Below are 16,825 nucleotides of genomic sequence, written 5' to 3'. Positions count from 1 at the left end.
GGACCTTCGGAAGAGCAGTCAGTGCTCTTACCCGCTGAGCCATCTCACCAGCCCTATTAGTCTTTTTATTATGGAAATTTTTTATCTTCGCTTCAGTTGTGACAAGTAGCTTTGCTGGCACAGTGCTCTGGACTGGCTGTAGTAGTTCTTCAGAACTTGAAATACATCACTCCAAACCCCACTGAACTTCCTGTAGACATTACTAATTGGTTAACTGTCTCTTGTCACTCTCTCATCTCCATTCATACCCTGAAATTGTTTCATGCTGACAAATCCAGTACATACTTGTTTCCCCCTCAAATTAAACTTAGCCCTCTCTAGAAACATACACTATCATTCTAAAATTTCCATGGAAACCCGCGGTATTTATACCAAACACTCCACTGTTTGATGGAATTTGAACACCAACCTGCCTGTCTTGTGGTGGCAGCTTCTTTGACCTTCCAGCAGGTGTTCTCTCCATCAGGTCTGTGGGTTCTTTTTTAAGTATACATAGTTCAAGCTGTAGCCAAAAATTTGTAGACTGGTGGTTCTCAAGCTATGGGTTTCAACCCCTGTGAGTCACGCATCAGATATCCTGCATACCAGATGTTTACAATTCATAACTAGTAACATCACAGTTAGGAAGTAGCAACAAAATCATTGTCTGGTTGGGGGCCACCCTAACCTGAGGACCTTTGTTAAAGGGTCAGAGCATTAGGAAGGTTGAGACCCTGTTCTTCCCAGGGTGCTCTCCCACACATGGACCACTCTAACAGTGTCAGATTGCTCTTCAAGCCGGTGAGCGAGCTTCTCTGATTAAGTTCTAGTCACTCTTTCCTGGATCAATTGTAAGGAGACCCCATGTCCTGTTTCATTTCTGTTGCTGTGATAAAAGACCCTGACAGAAGGTAACTTAGAGAGCAACGGGCTTTTTTCAGCTAACAGTTCTAAGTTAGAGTTCCTCGTTGTGGGGAAATCAAGGCAGAGATAGCCACATCATACCCATAGTCAGGAACACAGAGAAATGAATGCGTGCTGTGTGCTTGTTTGTGCTGAACTCAGTGTCTCTACTCTTACACGTTCACACACACACAGCACTTTCCCACCATCACACCACCCTCCTCCTCAGTGGGGCACCTTCATGTGGGCTGTATCTTCCCACATCAGTTACGACAGTCTCCTGTAGACATGTCCACCCAATGGAGATAGTTACTCTCTGAGATCCTTCCCAGATGACTATAGACGTATAAATACACTCCGCCGTGTTCATTTCTTCCTAAGGCTGAGTCCTTTCCTCCTGCCGCTTGTTTTTGTTTACCTTTACAGGGTTTTTACATGTCAACACACCTGCATGCATAAATTACATATTTGGTGTTATGGATGGAGCACAGGGTCTCACACCAGATGCCTCATGTGCTACCATTGGGCTCTACATGGACTTCAGCCTTGCTGCTTGTGTTCTGTACAGAATTTACAGTTGTTATCACAGATGGGCTTTGTGTGTTGAATGCCTAGTAGTACTGTACATGTTAAAAGTATAATAAGCTCTTATACTGTATATCAGGAACTATATAACAAGAACTAGAACAGTTTCTGATGTACAGTAGGTGCTCAGTATGTACTGTGTAGTTTATGGAACTGATTTTAGAGTTTTAGATAAAGTTCCATGTAGGGTACTATTTTTAGTTGTAGAAATGATATTTCATTTGAGTGTTACCTGTACTTTGTGGGACAGTCAGTGTGGGGAAAGGGGGAGCGGGAGGAAACCTGCGTCCCGCCAGAGTTTCGGTGCGCTGAGCCGTGGGCAGACGTGGAAGGACTGTGGCCCCGGGTGTAGGAAATCATGGACCCCAGCTCAGTGGGTGGTGGACAGGGGGCAGTCCTAGGTACCAGGTTCTTGGCCTCAGGCATCCCAGACACCACTGGACACCGCGGAAGAGCTGAGGACAAAATGAGGGGCAGAGGGGAGCGCTGAGTGGTTCCCACTTGGGCTAGAGTCCTTGGTCCAGTCCTTGCCCAGAGCACAGGAAGGCTTTCCAGTGGAAGATTAGACACCCCTAGCTCTTTAGGGGAAAGCCTAAGCCTATCCCATTGTTCAAGCACAGCAGGCTTTGATGAGCAGAGACAGTCTATGGTTTTATTGTAGAAAGGCAGGGAGAAAGAGAGAAGGTAGAAAGAGAGAGAGGCTGCCATGGCCATGTGGAAGGGGGGGAGGAAGAGAGAGAGAAGGAGGGCTAGAGATGAGAGTAAGAAAGGATAGAGCTTAGTTAGAGCTTAAAGAGAGCAAGGAGAGGCCAGGCAGCCCCTCTTTTAGTGGGCTGGGCTATCTTGCTGTTGCCAGGTAACTGGGGAGGAGCGTATCTGGCTATAGTCAGGTAAGTGTGGGGGTAGAGTCTTGCCAGAAACTTGGGACATTGTCTGCCTTGACTGATAGCCACAGACCTCTCCTGTAGGGGCTGTGGGGGCAGTAACTTTGACAGAAGCCAGGGGTCCAGGAGACACAGTTGAACACCTTCCATTCTGCATAGGTGGAAATCACCACCCATTGGGTCCCCCGGGATTCAAGAACTATACTCAACTGGAGACCAGGCTGTCTGTGCACAGTCCACTGCCCCACAGTACTTGATATTGGGAATCTAGCTATGTGATTTTATTGCTATATTTTAATGAAATTCAAGGTGATTTTTATATTTTAAGGTAAATGAACACTTGAAAGACATAATGGAACAAGAACAAAAATCTAAAGAGCACCACCCAGCTGAAGCACCAGGAGGTCAAAAGGTATACACTGCAATATGACATGTATTATGATGATATATTCATATATTTTATAGATGCCAGAAATTATCCTAGGAAATACAAAATAAACAATCACTAATAGTTAAATTGTACTGAGATTAGAAACTTATGAATTTAGTTTTTAAAGAGTAAAACATAATATTCTGTAGGATACCATGAGATAGCAGAATTACTAACATTTAAATTCCCAGTCATGTCACTACATTGATGTTTGCTTTATGTTGCTGTTATTGGAGTGAATGTTTTTCCCTTCAGAAAGCCTATTGCCTTCTTAGAGTTGGTCCACTAATGTCTAAGAATCTAACCTTAGAATCTTTTTACTTTAATAATATGGGTTTATTTTTAAGTGATTCTGAACGACCTTTCCTTTACCCCCTGCTTCTCTGTCTTCCTCCATGCTTTCTCTGAAGTCTCCTTCCAAATGGTTTTGGAAACTGGTTCCAGTAAGTTTTCCTCACTATTTCGATTGTAATGGTATTGGTGGTATTATCTATAGCTTGCTGCTATCATCATTTCATATAGATCTGATTGTCATTAAGTAGAAGGATCTTTTTTTTGTTTTGTTTTGTTTTGTTTTGTTTTGTTTGTTTGTTTGTTTTCGAGACAGGTTTCTCTGTGTAGCCCTGGCTGTCCTGGAACTCACTCTGTAGACCAGGTTGGCCTCAAACTCAGAAATCCCCCTGCCTCTGCCTCCCAAGTACTGGGATTAAAGGTGTGTGCCACCATGCCTGGTGAGGGATCGGGTTTTAAGATATGTTCATAATATAAAATAAAAATTAATGAGTCTAGCCAGTTTTAAGGACACTTGAAAGAATAAGCACATTTGTTCATCACAGCATTCATAGACCATTATTACTAATGCAAGTATGGATACAAAATCTTGCTACTAGTAAAGAGTTTTCATAAATTTTCATAAGTTAATTTGAATAATCTTGTAAGTTGCCTGAATGTTTAAATAATTTTTGGCAAAACAATTTTCTTGTTATCCTATGTAAAGATAACACTTTACTATTTGATAGAAGTTAAAAGCTTATCTGTGTTCCACCAGTATTGCACTTATACTTTATGAAACACTGAGTTGACCTATGATTGATACTTCAAGGTTAAGCGTGAGCAGTTAAAGAATTCTAAGACCTCTTAGGCACCGTCCTGATAAAAACATACAAGTTAGTGAGCTGGAGAGATAGCTCAGCAGTTAAGAGTACTGGCTACTCTTTACAGGGATATGGGTTCAATTCCCAACGCTTACAGAACAGCTAACAATTAATCCATAGCTCTAGTCCCAGGGGATCCGATGGCCTCTACTGACATCTGCAGACACCAGGCATGGAAGTGGTTTTCCATTTGCATATATATAACATACATATATATGAATATACACACATATGTAGATTCTGTTATATTTAATTATGTTATATGTAATTAAAATTACATATACCTATATAATGTTTAACCATTGATTTAAAATACGTGATCCCTTTGAATGCCAGGTTTTTAAGCTTGTAAAAAGACTATGAAATATTTTTGTGCAGTGAACTTATAAAACATGGGCTTCCTGGGTTTGGTCCCAACACCTAATATTGTGTAAATCAAGTATACTGGTAATATATCTGTAGTCTCAGCACTTGGGAGACAGAAGCAGGAAAATCAGAAGTTGACAATCATCCTTGACTATGTAGTGAGTTCAAGGCCAGCCTGGGATACAATACAAAACACAAGGCATATTCAGTATTTAAAGGTTCCATGTAACTCATGGAGTGCAGATAAACTTACCTTGGAATTGTACAAACCTCACATTAAAGTTTGTTTGCTCAGTGTGGATTTTTATTGGGTATAATCTTTAGGAAGTACTTTGGCCTGCCATTTATAATTGCCACTCTAAACCATAGAGACTTATTGTCAGCCCGGGCACACACACACACTTCTCGTCCACACATACTGATTGGCAGAGGGAGTAGAATACATTAAACTAGTTTTGCTTGGGCTAAGTTGGCTCACTATGGCCACTGTGCTAGATAACTGGAGAAAAGAAGGCAGGCCTGGAGCAGTGCTCACTGTCTGGAAAGAGAGCTTACCACTGGTTGATTTTCTTTCTTCCTTTCTTTCTCTCCTCTCTCCTTTGAATTATCTCACAGCAGTAATGAAGGGTTTTAGAGACGATAGAAAAGTCAGTAATCAAAGAGTCTAGGCTAGGCTATGGAAGGCGTCTCACGGCTGTAACATCAACGTTTAGAGGCCAAGGCCAGGGCAGTTTAGGCTGTAGAATAGCACCCCAGAATGAGAAGGAGAACAGAAAAGTGTAATCTATGTGAGAGATTTGCACATGTAAATAATTGTTTTCTGAATATAGATGATGTATGAGTTGGGGATATAACGTCTGCCTTGCAGTCCTCCAGTTTTTTGTTTTGTTTTGCTTTGTTCTTTTCCAAGAGAAAACGTGCTCCATGATTCTTGCCAGTCAGTAGCTAGGGAGGGATAAGCAGAAATAGGTCCCTTTTCTTCATTGATGATATGTTTTCTGGAGTATGCCATTTAAAAGAATTGAGTTGCACCTTCATGTGTTAAGTGTTTTGTTCAATAAATTTCTGTTTTTGTTCCCAGAAGCAGTTTTTCACAATTGTATTTTAATTATAAATTGCAGAGGTGACAGTTTATAGATATAATTGAAGAAAAAAATTAAATCGTTCTTTTCTTTAAAGACACCTACAGCTGGAGGGTGTTTCAGCAGTTCAGAGCACTTACTACTCTTGCAGAGGGACCACATTCTGTTCCCTGAACCCACATGGTGGCTTAGAACCCTCTGTGACTCAGGCTCAGAGCATCTGACCCTCTCTAGCTTTCATGGATACAAGGCACACATATGGTGTATATATTTACATGCCGATATACATAAAAATATATCTTTTTGTAAATGACTACTAAATATCAATAGCCTATGTAATCGTACTTTTTGTTAATATAAGGTTTTATGTACCATTAGTAAATCGTAAGCATTATTCTTTTTGGCTTTAGGAAAGCTTCTAGTTAATAATGGCCAGCCTGTACTGATTGTTTCTGTGTGCCCAGTAGTGTACATAGCACTGTGTGTCTGTCTTTTTAAGTCCCCCAGCAGTACTCAAAGTAGGTTTTACTGCCCCCATTTTACAGATAAGGAAAATGACAAGTGAGAGTTTAGGTAACTTGTCCAAAGTCACAGCTAGTAAGTGGCAGAACCAGGATGTAAGTGCAGGTAATATGGCTCAAAAGATTTTCTCTTAACTTTTTATAGCATTTCTCATTTTTAGAGAGCTGTGTTAACATTTTTATTTTATTATTTTGTTTTTTTATATACAAGGCTTCCCTGTGTAGCTCTGGCTGTCCTGGAACTCACTCTGTAGACCAGGCTGGCCTCGAACTCACAGACATCTGCCTGCCCTACATTAACATTCTTTATTGAGCCACATAAAGTTATTTTTAGAAAGCAAAGATCTATTTTTCTAAGGGAGCCCGACCCTTACACTTGGCTGTCACTAGTTCTGAGGTCTGGTGCCATGTACCTCAACATTCAGATGGGAGTCAGAACAGGCTGCTCTGGGGCTCCTTTGTAAATAGTACTTTTTTCCACTCACCAATTTTGATAGCTCTTATAGTAATTATTTTTTTCTCAAATGATACCTTTGTTCTTCAAAAGCTTCAAAAGCTAATAAGTCTTTGTGTGAGAACTTTTAGACTTTCTTCTAATATTAAGTAAATGGAAATTTAATCAGTAAATGAACAGAACTGATTTAAATGCAAAGTGTTCAGATCTGTTTTGTGATTGTCTAACTATTGTAAAGTAAGTGCCATGTGATATCATTGCTAAAATGTTATCTTAAGTTTATAGATTTGAAATTACAGACTTTAGTCCCAGAACTAAGGAGGCAGGGGTAGGTGGATCTCTGAGTTTAAGGACAGCCTGGTCTACAGAGTGAGTTCCAGGACAGCCAGGACTATACAGAGAAACCCTGTCTTAGAAAACCAAAAACAGAGAAAGAAATTAGTGTTGCTGTAAATTTAACCTTGGTAATATATAGTATTGTTGCCCTCTCCCCGCAAAAAAGCTGTGTAGTTGGAAATTCTTCTTTCTCCTGTTTATATTTTGTAATGTGACTAAGAACTAGAATCTACAGTTCTGGTTTTGACTGCTTGTTTTCCTTGCATTGTGTAGTATTTATTTAGAACTCTTTCTGTCGTAGGCTCGTTACAGGAAGGAGCAAACACTGCTTAAGCAACTGCCTTGCATTCCATTGGTGGAAAACTTGTTGAAGGATGGGACTGATGGCTGCGCGCTAGCTGCCCTCATTCACTTCTACTGCCCTGCTGTTGTCCGGCTAGAGGGTAGGTGTTTCAGGGAAGGGATTCTAAAGTGTGGGCAGATGGCAAAAAAACATTTAAACCATAATATTTAGTAACTAATGAAGGTTTTTAAAAAGGAACATTTAAGTATAATTCTGAGAACTTTTTGTCTAATGGCTATTAGTTATAAATACATGTTTGTTAAACAAATTTTACATACTTGCATATTTGTACTGTTAATAGTTATAAAGTGTTCATGGTTAACCCAAAGCCATCCACTTTTCTATTTGAAGATATTTGTTTGAAAGAAACTATGTCTTTGGCCGACAGTCTGTACAATCTACAACTGATTCAGGAATTTTGCCAAGAATACTTAAACCATTGCTGCCATTTCAGCTTGGAAGATATGCTTTATGCTGCTTCATCCATAAAGGTAAGTTCAGTCTTTCTCGAAAGGACTAGCAATAGAAGGGGGAAGGGAAGGGGGGCAGGAGGAGCTGGAGTTCAAGGCCAGCCTGAGATTGTGATGAGTCTGAGGCCAGCCAGGAATCCAGAAGAGTCTAGCTCCAAAAAGAATTGAATATAAAACAAAGGTTATAAAATAACTTTATCAGTGAAGAACTTAGGGGTGGGGGAGATGCTTTTTCTTCCTTAAATATCCATTGCTAGCCACAAGTCTGGTACATTGTAAAGGCAAACAAAAAGTTGTCTATAAAATTGATCTGTTGTTTTAGTGTGGGCAGAGTAGAGTATGAACCATTAAATGTTTTTTGATCATAGGTAAATGTAACAAAAGATGAGAATCTTCCTTTATAAGCAAGCTGTGTGTGGGTGTATGCCAGTAATTCCAGCGTTCTGAAAAATGATGGTGAGGCTTGAGTTAGATTGATGCCTGAGGCTGTACTGAAACACCCTTCTAACAAAGCGCCAGTAATAAGGCTTGCTTTTTCATGAAGGAGTTTTAATTAGAGAATCAAATGAAAAGCTTTGGTGTGCGTGTGTATTTTTATTTGTGTGTGTGTGTGTGTGTGTGTGTGTGTGTGTGGGATTACAGATAGGACCACTACTCCTTGCTTTTATGGAGTTGCTGGGGATTCAGGCTTGGGTCTACTCTACCACAGCCAAGCCATCTCTAGTCTCATTTTAAATCAGATGTCAGGTGTGCTTTTTGCCCAGGGTTACTTTGGCTTTTCAAGGTTTGGGACTTCCAGGTGAATTTCAGGATTGTGTTTTCTAGTTCTGTAATTTTGATGGAAATTACATTGAATCTGCAGATCACGTCAGTAATGTGGTCATTGTAACAGTATTAATTTTGTCAATCCATGTGCTGCTTCTGTTTCAAAGCTTTAGGAATAAATGGTCGTAATACATTTAGTTTGACTTAGAGGTTTGTCTTAGAGCTGAGTTTTCTGCTGAGCCTAGTCAGAGTTCCAGTGCTAGGCCTACTTGGAAGTGCTCAAGAGCTCCTCTCATGATGATGCTCCTGTCTACTTACACTTGGAATTCTTAGTCTCTAGTGTCTTCTCTTTTTCCTTTGTCCATTTCAGGATCTCCAAAGGGCAGAAAATAGAGCCAATGATAAAAGCATTTCCAAATGGGGCGGTAGTCCCAGTGACTCATGGTCACTCCCTACTCTGACACATCAAATGAAAAACCTTGATTAATCAATTCTGAAGGTTTACCTACACTGTTACTATATCTTACTAATGACTTTTCTAGCATATGTTATCAAATAGAAGTACTGCTTCTATAATATGAAAAGTGGTCATACTCCTAAGATGTATTTGTTTTATACATTAGTTTGGTATAGACTAAGTTTGGTAGTGTTCCTTCCTGTCCATTTTGGAGAACAGAACAGAGTGTAGAATTTCAATAAACCATTAATCCTGATATTTAGAACTTTGTAAGCATAACCATGAGGTTGAATGCAGAGCTCTATCTTAAGGCTCTAAGCTCGAGAGAGGTTGCTTGGTCCATGTTGCTGGGTACCTCATTTTCACTTTTTGTTTGTTTGTTTTGTTTTGTTTTTTTGTTTTTCGAGACAGGGTTTCTCTGTATAGTCCTGGCTGTCCNCAGCAGGCAGCAGGCAGCAGGCAGCAGGCAGCAGGCAGCAGGCAGCAGGCAGCAGGCAGCAGGCAGCAGGCAGCAGGCAGCAGGCAGGCAGGGCACTGCAGCAGTAGCTGAGAGCATATATCCTAATCCATAAGTAGCAGGGAGACAGAAAGCTATCTGGTAATGGCATGGGCTTTTGAAACCTCAAAGCCTTCCTTTGGTGATACATGTCCTCCAACAAGGCTCCAACTTCTAATTCTTCACAAACAGTTCCACCAAATGGGGATCACATACTCAAATACATCATCCTAAGTATGGGGGCATTCTTATTTAAACCATCACATCTGATTTATGTGGTACTGAAGTTAAATCCAAGAACTCACATTCTAGGTAAGCCCTCTATCTCTAGAGTTATATCCCCAGCCCAGGACCGGGGCCTGGAGAGAAGGTGAGTGGGCAAAGTGTTCACTGTCCAAGCTTTAAGAGCTGAGTTCCCATGTCCACCATCCATGGGAATGTGGCTGTGATGACAAGAACTTCAAGTCTCTGAAGAAAGAAATTGAAGAAGATCTCAGAAGATGGAAAGATCTCCCATGCCCATGCACTGGCAGAATTAATATAGTAAAAATGGCCATCATGCCAAAAGCAATCTACAGATTCAATGCAATCCCCATCAAAATCCCAACTCAATTCCTCATAGAGTTAGAAAGAGCAATTTGGAAATTCATTTGGAATAACCCAAAACCCAGGATAGTGAAAAATATTCTCAACAATAAAAGAACTTCTGGGGGAATCACCATCCCTGACCTCAAGCTGTACTACAGAGCAACTGTGATAAAAACTGCATGGTACTGGTACAGTGACAGACAGGAAGATCAATGGAATAGAATTGAAGATCCAAAAATGAACACACACACCCATGGTCATTTGATCTTTGACAAAGGAGCTAAAACCATTCAGTGGCTAAAAAGACAGCATTTTCAGCAAATGGTGCTGGCTCAACTGGGGGTCAGCATGTAAAAGAATGCAAATTGATCCATTCTTATTTCCTTGTACAAAGATCAAGCTCAAGTGGATCAAGGACCTTCACATAAAATCAGATACACTGAAACTTATAGAGGAGAAAGTGGGGAAGAGCCTTGAACATATGTGCACATGAGAAAAATTCCTGAACAGAACACCAATGATTTGTGTTATAAGATCAAGAATTGACAAATGGGACCTCATAAAATTGCAAAGCTTCTGTAAGGCAAAGGACATTGTCTTTTTTTTTTCTTTTTCGCGACAGGGTTTCTCTGTATAGTCCTGGCTGTCCTGGAACTCACTTTGTAGACCAGGCTGGCCTCGAACTCAGAAATCCGCCTGCCTCTGCTTCCCGAGTGCTGGAATTAAAGGTGTGTGCCACCACTGCCCGGCTCACTTTAACTTTTAATAGTGGAAAATGAGTGCTGCCCTTTCCTCTTGTAGAAATACAGGTTGGGATCTGACTGCTTTAAAGGACTGTTGGACATTGCCTAAGCAAGTTCCTGTACTGGATCCTAAGTACCACCCCAAAAGAGCATCAGAAGGCCTGGCTGTGTGCCAGTTGGAGCCTAGCTCCCTTGCAGTGCACTTGGCAAACTGTTACTTAGCGGGCAGGGCTGGCCATCGAAAGGCATGTAAAGGATTGCTTATGATGTTGAAAAGTTAGAAATATCCATTGTAGTGGGGGCGTACATTCAGTGTTTTGTAATATAAGTTTTGATCCATTGAAAGGGAGGTAGTTGAGAGTTTTTGTTTTTTGTTTTTTAAAGATTTATTTATTATTATATGTAAGTACACTGTAGCTATCTTCAGACACACCAGAAGAGGGAGTCAGATCTCATTACGGATGGTTGTGAGCCACCATGTGGTTGCTGGGATTTGAACTCAGGACCTTTGGAAGAGCAGTCGGTGCTCTTAACCACTGAGCCATCTCTCCAGCCCCGAGTTTGTTGTTTTTACTGAAGTAGAAAGGTCCTAAGAAATTGTTAAGTGAGGGTAAAGTTACAAAAAGTATATTACTTCTCTCTTTTTCTTTCTCTCTCTCTCTCTCTCTCTCTCTCTCTCTCTCTCTCTCTCTCTCTCTCTCTCTGTGTGTATTTTAAACCTGAGAAATTTTTTCTCAGGTTTTTTTCAAGGCTCTTTTTTTTTTCAGGGCTAGGGATTAAGCTCAGGACCACTGACCCATATTCCCAGCCATTCCCTAAATGATTCATTGTAATAATTATTTACATGTTGTATTAACTATTTGTAAGTAGAGTAGACGTGATTTTAACTGTCCTGTGGGCACTGAAGAGATGGCTTAGCTGGTAATGGTTCATACTACTAAACCCAACACCCTGAATTTTGTCCCAGGACTTACATTGTTGGGGGAAAGAACCAACACTCCATGGAAGGGTTCGGATGGGTTCTGTGCATGTACTACATAAGCTTACATAGGGACTTAAGCATCTATAAATCTTTGGTGTCTATATGGGGTCCTGGAACCAACTGCGCATAGATACTGAGGGACACATTTATAGATTCAGAAAAAGGATGATTAGGGTAACTATTAAACAAAAGTAATTTTTCTAAATGTGGTATTAGATATTGGTGAAGGTGTGAAGATTTGCTAGACTTCCCCATTCTTGTTGTTTACACCGTTTAACTATGTAGGTGTGTTTCACAACTAAAGGAAGTAGAGGTTGGAGAGATGGCTCCGTGTTGAAAGCAGGTACTGCTCTTCCAGAGAACCTGAGTTCAGTTCCTAGTACCCATGTTGGCTGGCAACTTCCTGGCTTCCATTGGCATCTGCACTCACATGCACAAACCCGCGTGCAGGCACATGCTTCGTATATTTAAAAAGTAGGCCAGGGTTGGCAACGCAACCTCTAACCCCAGCACTCAGGAAAGACAGACAGACAGACAGAATGATCTCTGGGAGCTACGGGCCAGTCTGGTCTACACTGTCAGTTATAAATCAACCAGGGCTACGTAGGGAGAATCTGAGTAAAAAAATACGTGGAAAGACAATTTTAAATTGTACCATTTCTGGAATATGACCAGTTTATTGTCATTTAATTATCATTTTATAATGAAATAATCTCCAGTTTAATTACTAGAAAAATATTTCTACAATTCTGCCATCTTGTGGCCAATTATTGCCATTATGTTATTAGGACAATTCTTACCAAGGTCCTTAAAATAAACACTCCTTTTCTATCAACTCCTTTTCTATAATTACTGCACATTTAAGGGGTGTTTTTTAAGACAGTCAGCTTCTAGTTAACAGTAGTAGTAGAGTAGAGCCTACCACCAGCACTTACAGAGTTTATCCTTTGGCTGTAAAGGGTGTACTGTAAAGATTATAAAGCGATGTATAGGTCGTAACGATTTTAATGTGTTGGCCTTCTGTGGCTGTAACAGGCATCTGGGTAAAGGACTAAGGAAGGATTTATTTCTGCTTAGTTTCGGAAGTTTTGATCCATGCACAGCTAGCTTTGTTTTTTTCTCAGCCTTTGGTTGAGGTGGGCCACCATGGTGAAGAAGACATGGTAGATCAAAGCTGTTTCTTATAATGAACAAAAAGCAGAGTGGTCTGAGCTAGCTGGCCCCACCCAGAGCTGTTCTGGAGAAGTGGCCCAACTCAGTGTGAGACTGGAATGGTTCAGCATAAGGTCGGGAAGAAGTGTGGGGTTAGTATGAGTCCGATCTTAAGGAATTTCATCAGAAGGTCAAAGTGTAGGGGTGAGGAGAAATAAGAGGGCGATTTACTGAGAGGTCTTATTTTTCAATGGAAGAAAGTTGAAAGGAAGGGTAAGTTGTGAATATAATTAGGAATGCAGAGCTTATGAGAAGGCAGGCAGGGGTGTGTCCACAGTGTAAGGGACTGAAACATGCTCTTTTTAAAAGAAAGGACAAATGTCAATCACTTCAAATAATAGCTGTTTATGTGTAAGCGTTTGACTGTTCTGGGAATCCACAGTGAAAACAAACACTGAAAGTAAACAGCCCAGTGGGTCCTGTCTTGTGCTCCGTGTCCCCACAGTGCTCTGCCACACATGTCCACAGGCACTGCGATGTCTGGGAAAGTGTCCAAGACCTTTTTAGTCCCCTGTTTTTCCAGTCTTTGTTTTATTCGTGGCAGTCACAGTTACTCAAATCAGAGACTTGGAGGCATCCTTGGCTCCTTTGCTTTCTGGAGCCATAAGATGACAGATGATATGGATGTTACCAGCTTAAGTAGGAAGCCCCGGTGGTCAAATCTAAGGAAGCATGTTCATGCTAGCCTTGAGGATCGTTCAAAATTAGCAAATATGTGGAAGGCAGGACATCAGAAAACACCCACATTTCCAGTGATAATAGCCATAATGAAGAAAACGGGTTTCATATAGTGCTATTTTTAGAAATACATTAAATACCTAAAATGGAAGTTATTCTTTATGTATATTTTAACATAAAAGCCTAATTCTAGTACAGTAGGATACATCTTTAACACCACTGCTCAGGTTCAAGACTGTTTCAAAACAAAAATCCAAAACCCCAAATCATATAATTGTATGTACATAGTTATATATTATATGTATAATCCTGTAGAAGCATGTTTTTGAGAACTCCTTTAAGCCATTTAAAGAATTATTTGCATTTTCAAGTATAAGTAATAAAAGATTGTTATCCTTAATGTTTTCAAAATTAGAAGTATTAAGTGATAAAAGCAGTGTTTTTATATATTTCAAGATTATTTTAGTCATGATAATGTATAGAGTGTGTTATTACTTAGCATGTGGATAACTGTTGAATTTAACATTATCAAACATGTGGATACAATATTTAAGTTACATACTTTTTCCAGAAAAATCTTACTTTTTTTAAATGGTAAATGCTCTTTGTGCTACGTGTTTATGTTCATCCTGGAAGAAGAGACGTCTGTTATCTCAGGGTTGGACACAGCGAAAGACCACAATGTCTGGAAGCTTTGTATCAGAGGCCTGGACATGAGTGGTTACAAGTTCTAAACTTCTTCCTCCAGCTTTAATACAACATAGTGAACATTTTTAAATAACACGTGTGTAGAATTCAAACATATCTGAAAAGATAAAGCATAACTTTTTCACTATTATACGATTGGTTTTACTAATGTAGGGCTTCTCTTAACCTTCCCGACTCTCTTGTGTAGAGTAATTACTTGGTGTTCATGGCCGAGCTCTTCTGGTGGTTTGAAGTGGTGAAGCCCTCATTCGTGCAGCCTCGTGTTGTCCGTCCACAGGGAGGTAATCTATCTTGGTAATTTTTAATGTAGAAAAATGGAAGGGTTATACATTTCAGTTGGTTTTGAGTTTTTGTTGTTGTTTGTTTGTTTGTTTTAAGACGGGTTTCTTTCATAGCACTGGTTGTCCAGGCTGGTCTCAAACGCACAGAGATCCACCTGCCTCTGCCTCCTGAGTGCTGGGATTAAAGGTGTGAGCCATCACTGCCTGGCTCCTCCGGTTATTGTTTTTAGATAGAAACTTGCTATTATTTTAGATTCCAGCCATTATCCTTGATTTTAAAAGTCTAATGTTTTAGTAGTCAAGGTACCAGATTATCTGCAGGAAACAGAATAAAGTAGCCCTTTATTTGGTATTTTACGGCATGGAGCTCTCAAGGCCAAGTGGGCACCATCTTGGCATCCATGCCTTTAATCCCTTTATTTTGATCTGCAGTTTTTATTTCTTACTGGATTCTTTGTTTTTAACATCCTGTTACCCAAACTCCACTCCATTAAGACTTGATTTTTCTTTTAAACAATGAAATACTTTGTGGTTATATTTTTTTAAACTAGTAGCCTTTGTTATTACAATATAATTATGATAAAGACTGAATTGCTGACAAAGGCTGGGAGCACATCTCAATGGTGGAGTACTTGTCTAGCTTCCATACAGCCCTGGGTTCAAACTTCATCTCTGCCAGAAAGCAAAAAAATAAATAAAGTAAAAAGAATCCCTTCTGGATTTTTTTATAGAGCAAATGCTCTGTATAGCACAGTAAAACTGGCTTTTATTTTTAAAATCAGACATACATTCCTACAAGTAAAAACGATTCTATGTTTAGCGTTTCTTCTAAATTTAGAACTTTCTTCCAGCTAAAATTATGGGGCTAGTTCTTCCTGCTACAATGGCTACCATACCCAGGATAGAACGTGATTATTTTACTCCCCAGCTACTTAGCAACTTTCCTTGCCTCCAATTTCCTTTTTCTAACCACTGTAGTTAACCCCTGCTTTCTCAGAGATATAAAGGGAAAAAAAATTAGGAAGAAAGAGGAGGGGGTCATAAAATAGCAAAAGAAACTTATTGTTGTGGTGGGTATAATCTTACTTTATAAACTGCTGCCCGCGGGCCCCATGCTGGGCAGTATAAGATAGCATGTATGTGATCTAGTTTAGGAGCTCAAAGCCATTGAAAGGAGGTTCTAAATAGTGAGCTGTTAGATAAGAATACCTCCTTGAAAGAAGTTTAGACCCTTAAGGCTATTGTCACTTACCTTTAATAATTATCATAACCAGTATTTATACAATAATTTTGCAATTAGTGTGACTTTCACTTGCATTGCTTTTTGTCCTGGGTTTTGGGGCTTTTGAAACCCAGCACTCAGCAGTAACAACAGCTTTTGCATCAAACATCACTCAAAACTAAGTGGTTCCCTCGGATTACTTACAAGGGTATGTAAGCCAGATATAATGAGGTTTTTCAGTGAAGTTCTGACTGTCTTTAGTTAACTACAAACTCACCAGCTATTCATAAAAAGCAAAACTGAAACCTACTTCGTGTCTCTAAAATTCTGTGAAAACTTTCATGATATTAAGCACTCAGGCTTATCCTTGTCTTGAATACCTGTATTTATTTTATGATACCTATCCCACTAACTTTAAGTGGATTTTTAAGAGTCTGATTATATCAAGAAATTCTTTGGGCCTTTTGGAAATTATTTAAGGGTACATTTATATTAGAAAGAGTTATGGGAAATAGAACGGAAAGTTAATGTTTGCTTATGGCTCAGAATGCCTGCAGTGGTGTTAGGAATCAGACGACGATACAGTTTTGAAGTTTCATCTTTTATTCTAGCTGAGCCTGCAAAAGACGTGCCATCGGTTCCTGTCTTAAATGCTGCCAAAAGAAATGTCCTGGATAGTTCATCTAGTTCTGACTTCTCCTCCAGGTAGTCCACAGTGATGTCACTATTCCCCTGTTATTTACTAATGAAATCAAGTAGTACCTTGACATAAAAATGTTTTTAAATTTTATAGTTAGATTTGTAAATTAACTTACAAGTAACTTATGCTACTAAGGCCTATTTTAATTTAAATATAATTGAAATTTCTACTGAAATGAGTGTTTATATAAATAGGTTTTTAATGAACCAAACACTGAAAAGTGGGGGATAATAATCTAAGTTCCAAATAAGGAGTCTCAAGTTAAACCTTGCTGCTGCATCACTCCTGTAAGTGAGAATTATTTAATATCCAGTTGTTAATATTGAAAAATATCTCGTAGGTGACTCTTAGGCCTAATGGAACTTTAAAACTTATATCTGGATTGTTACATTTTTAAGCACATTTAGTTTTGTTTGTGACACGTGTGAAGGTCAGATGACAGTTTGTAGGAGTCGGCTCTCTCCTATGCTGTATTCCAGGAGTAAG

General features: G+C 39.6%; 1 protein-coding gene across 5 annotated transcripts in view; it reads left to right on the top strand.

Moving 5' to 3' along the window:
- Nucleotides 1–16,825, top strand: part of Camsap2 (calmodulin regulated spectrin associated protein family member 2) — a 76,815-nt gene that overhangs the window by 42,624 nt on the left and 17,366 nt on the right. For 3 of the 5 annotated variants that reach the window (XM_021199222.2, XM_029538233.1, XM_029538231.1), the window contains 6 exons: nt 2,680–2,763; nt 3,192–3,224; nt 6,996–7,137; nt 7,389–7,528; nt 14,324–14,417; nt 16,251–16,344. In XM_021199222.2, the coding sequence (XP_021054881.1) occupies nt 2,680–2,763; nt 3,192–3,224; nt 6,996–7,137; nt 7,389–7,528; nt 14,324–14,417; nt 16,251–16,344 (587 nt within the window). The remainder of the gene's footprint in view (nt 1–2,679; nt 2,764–3,191; nt 3,225–6,995; nt 7,138–7,388; nt 7,529–14,323; nt 14,418–16,250; nt 16,345–16,825) is intronic. The other 2 variants (XM_021199223.2, XM_029538232.1) reach the window with 1 other exon arrangement.

The sequence above is a fragment of the Mus pahari genome, chromosome 5 (assembly GCF_900095145.1).
Source record: "Mus pahari chromosome 5, PAHARI_EIJ_v1.1, whole genome shotgun sequence".
NCBI classification, from domain to species: Eukaryota; Metazoa; Chordata; class Mammalia; order Rodentia; family Muridae; genus Mus; species Mus pahari.
Note: the sequence above shows the minus strand (reverse complement) of the source record. Positions and strands in the feature narration are given on the sequence as shown.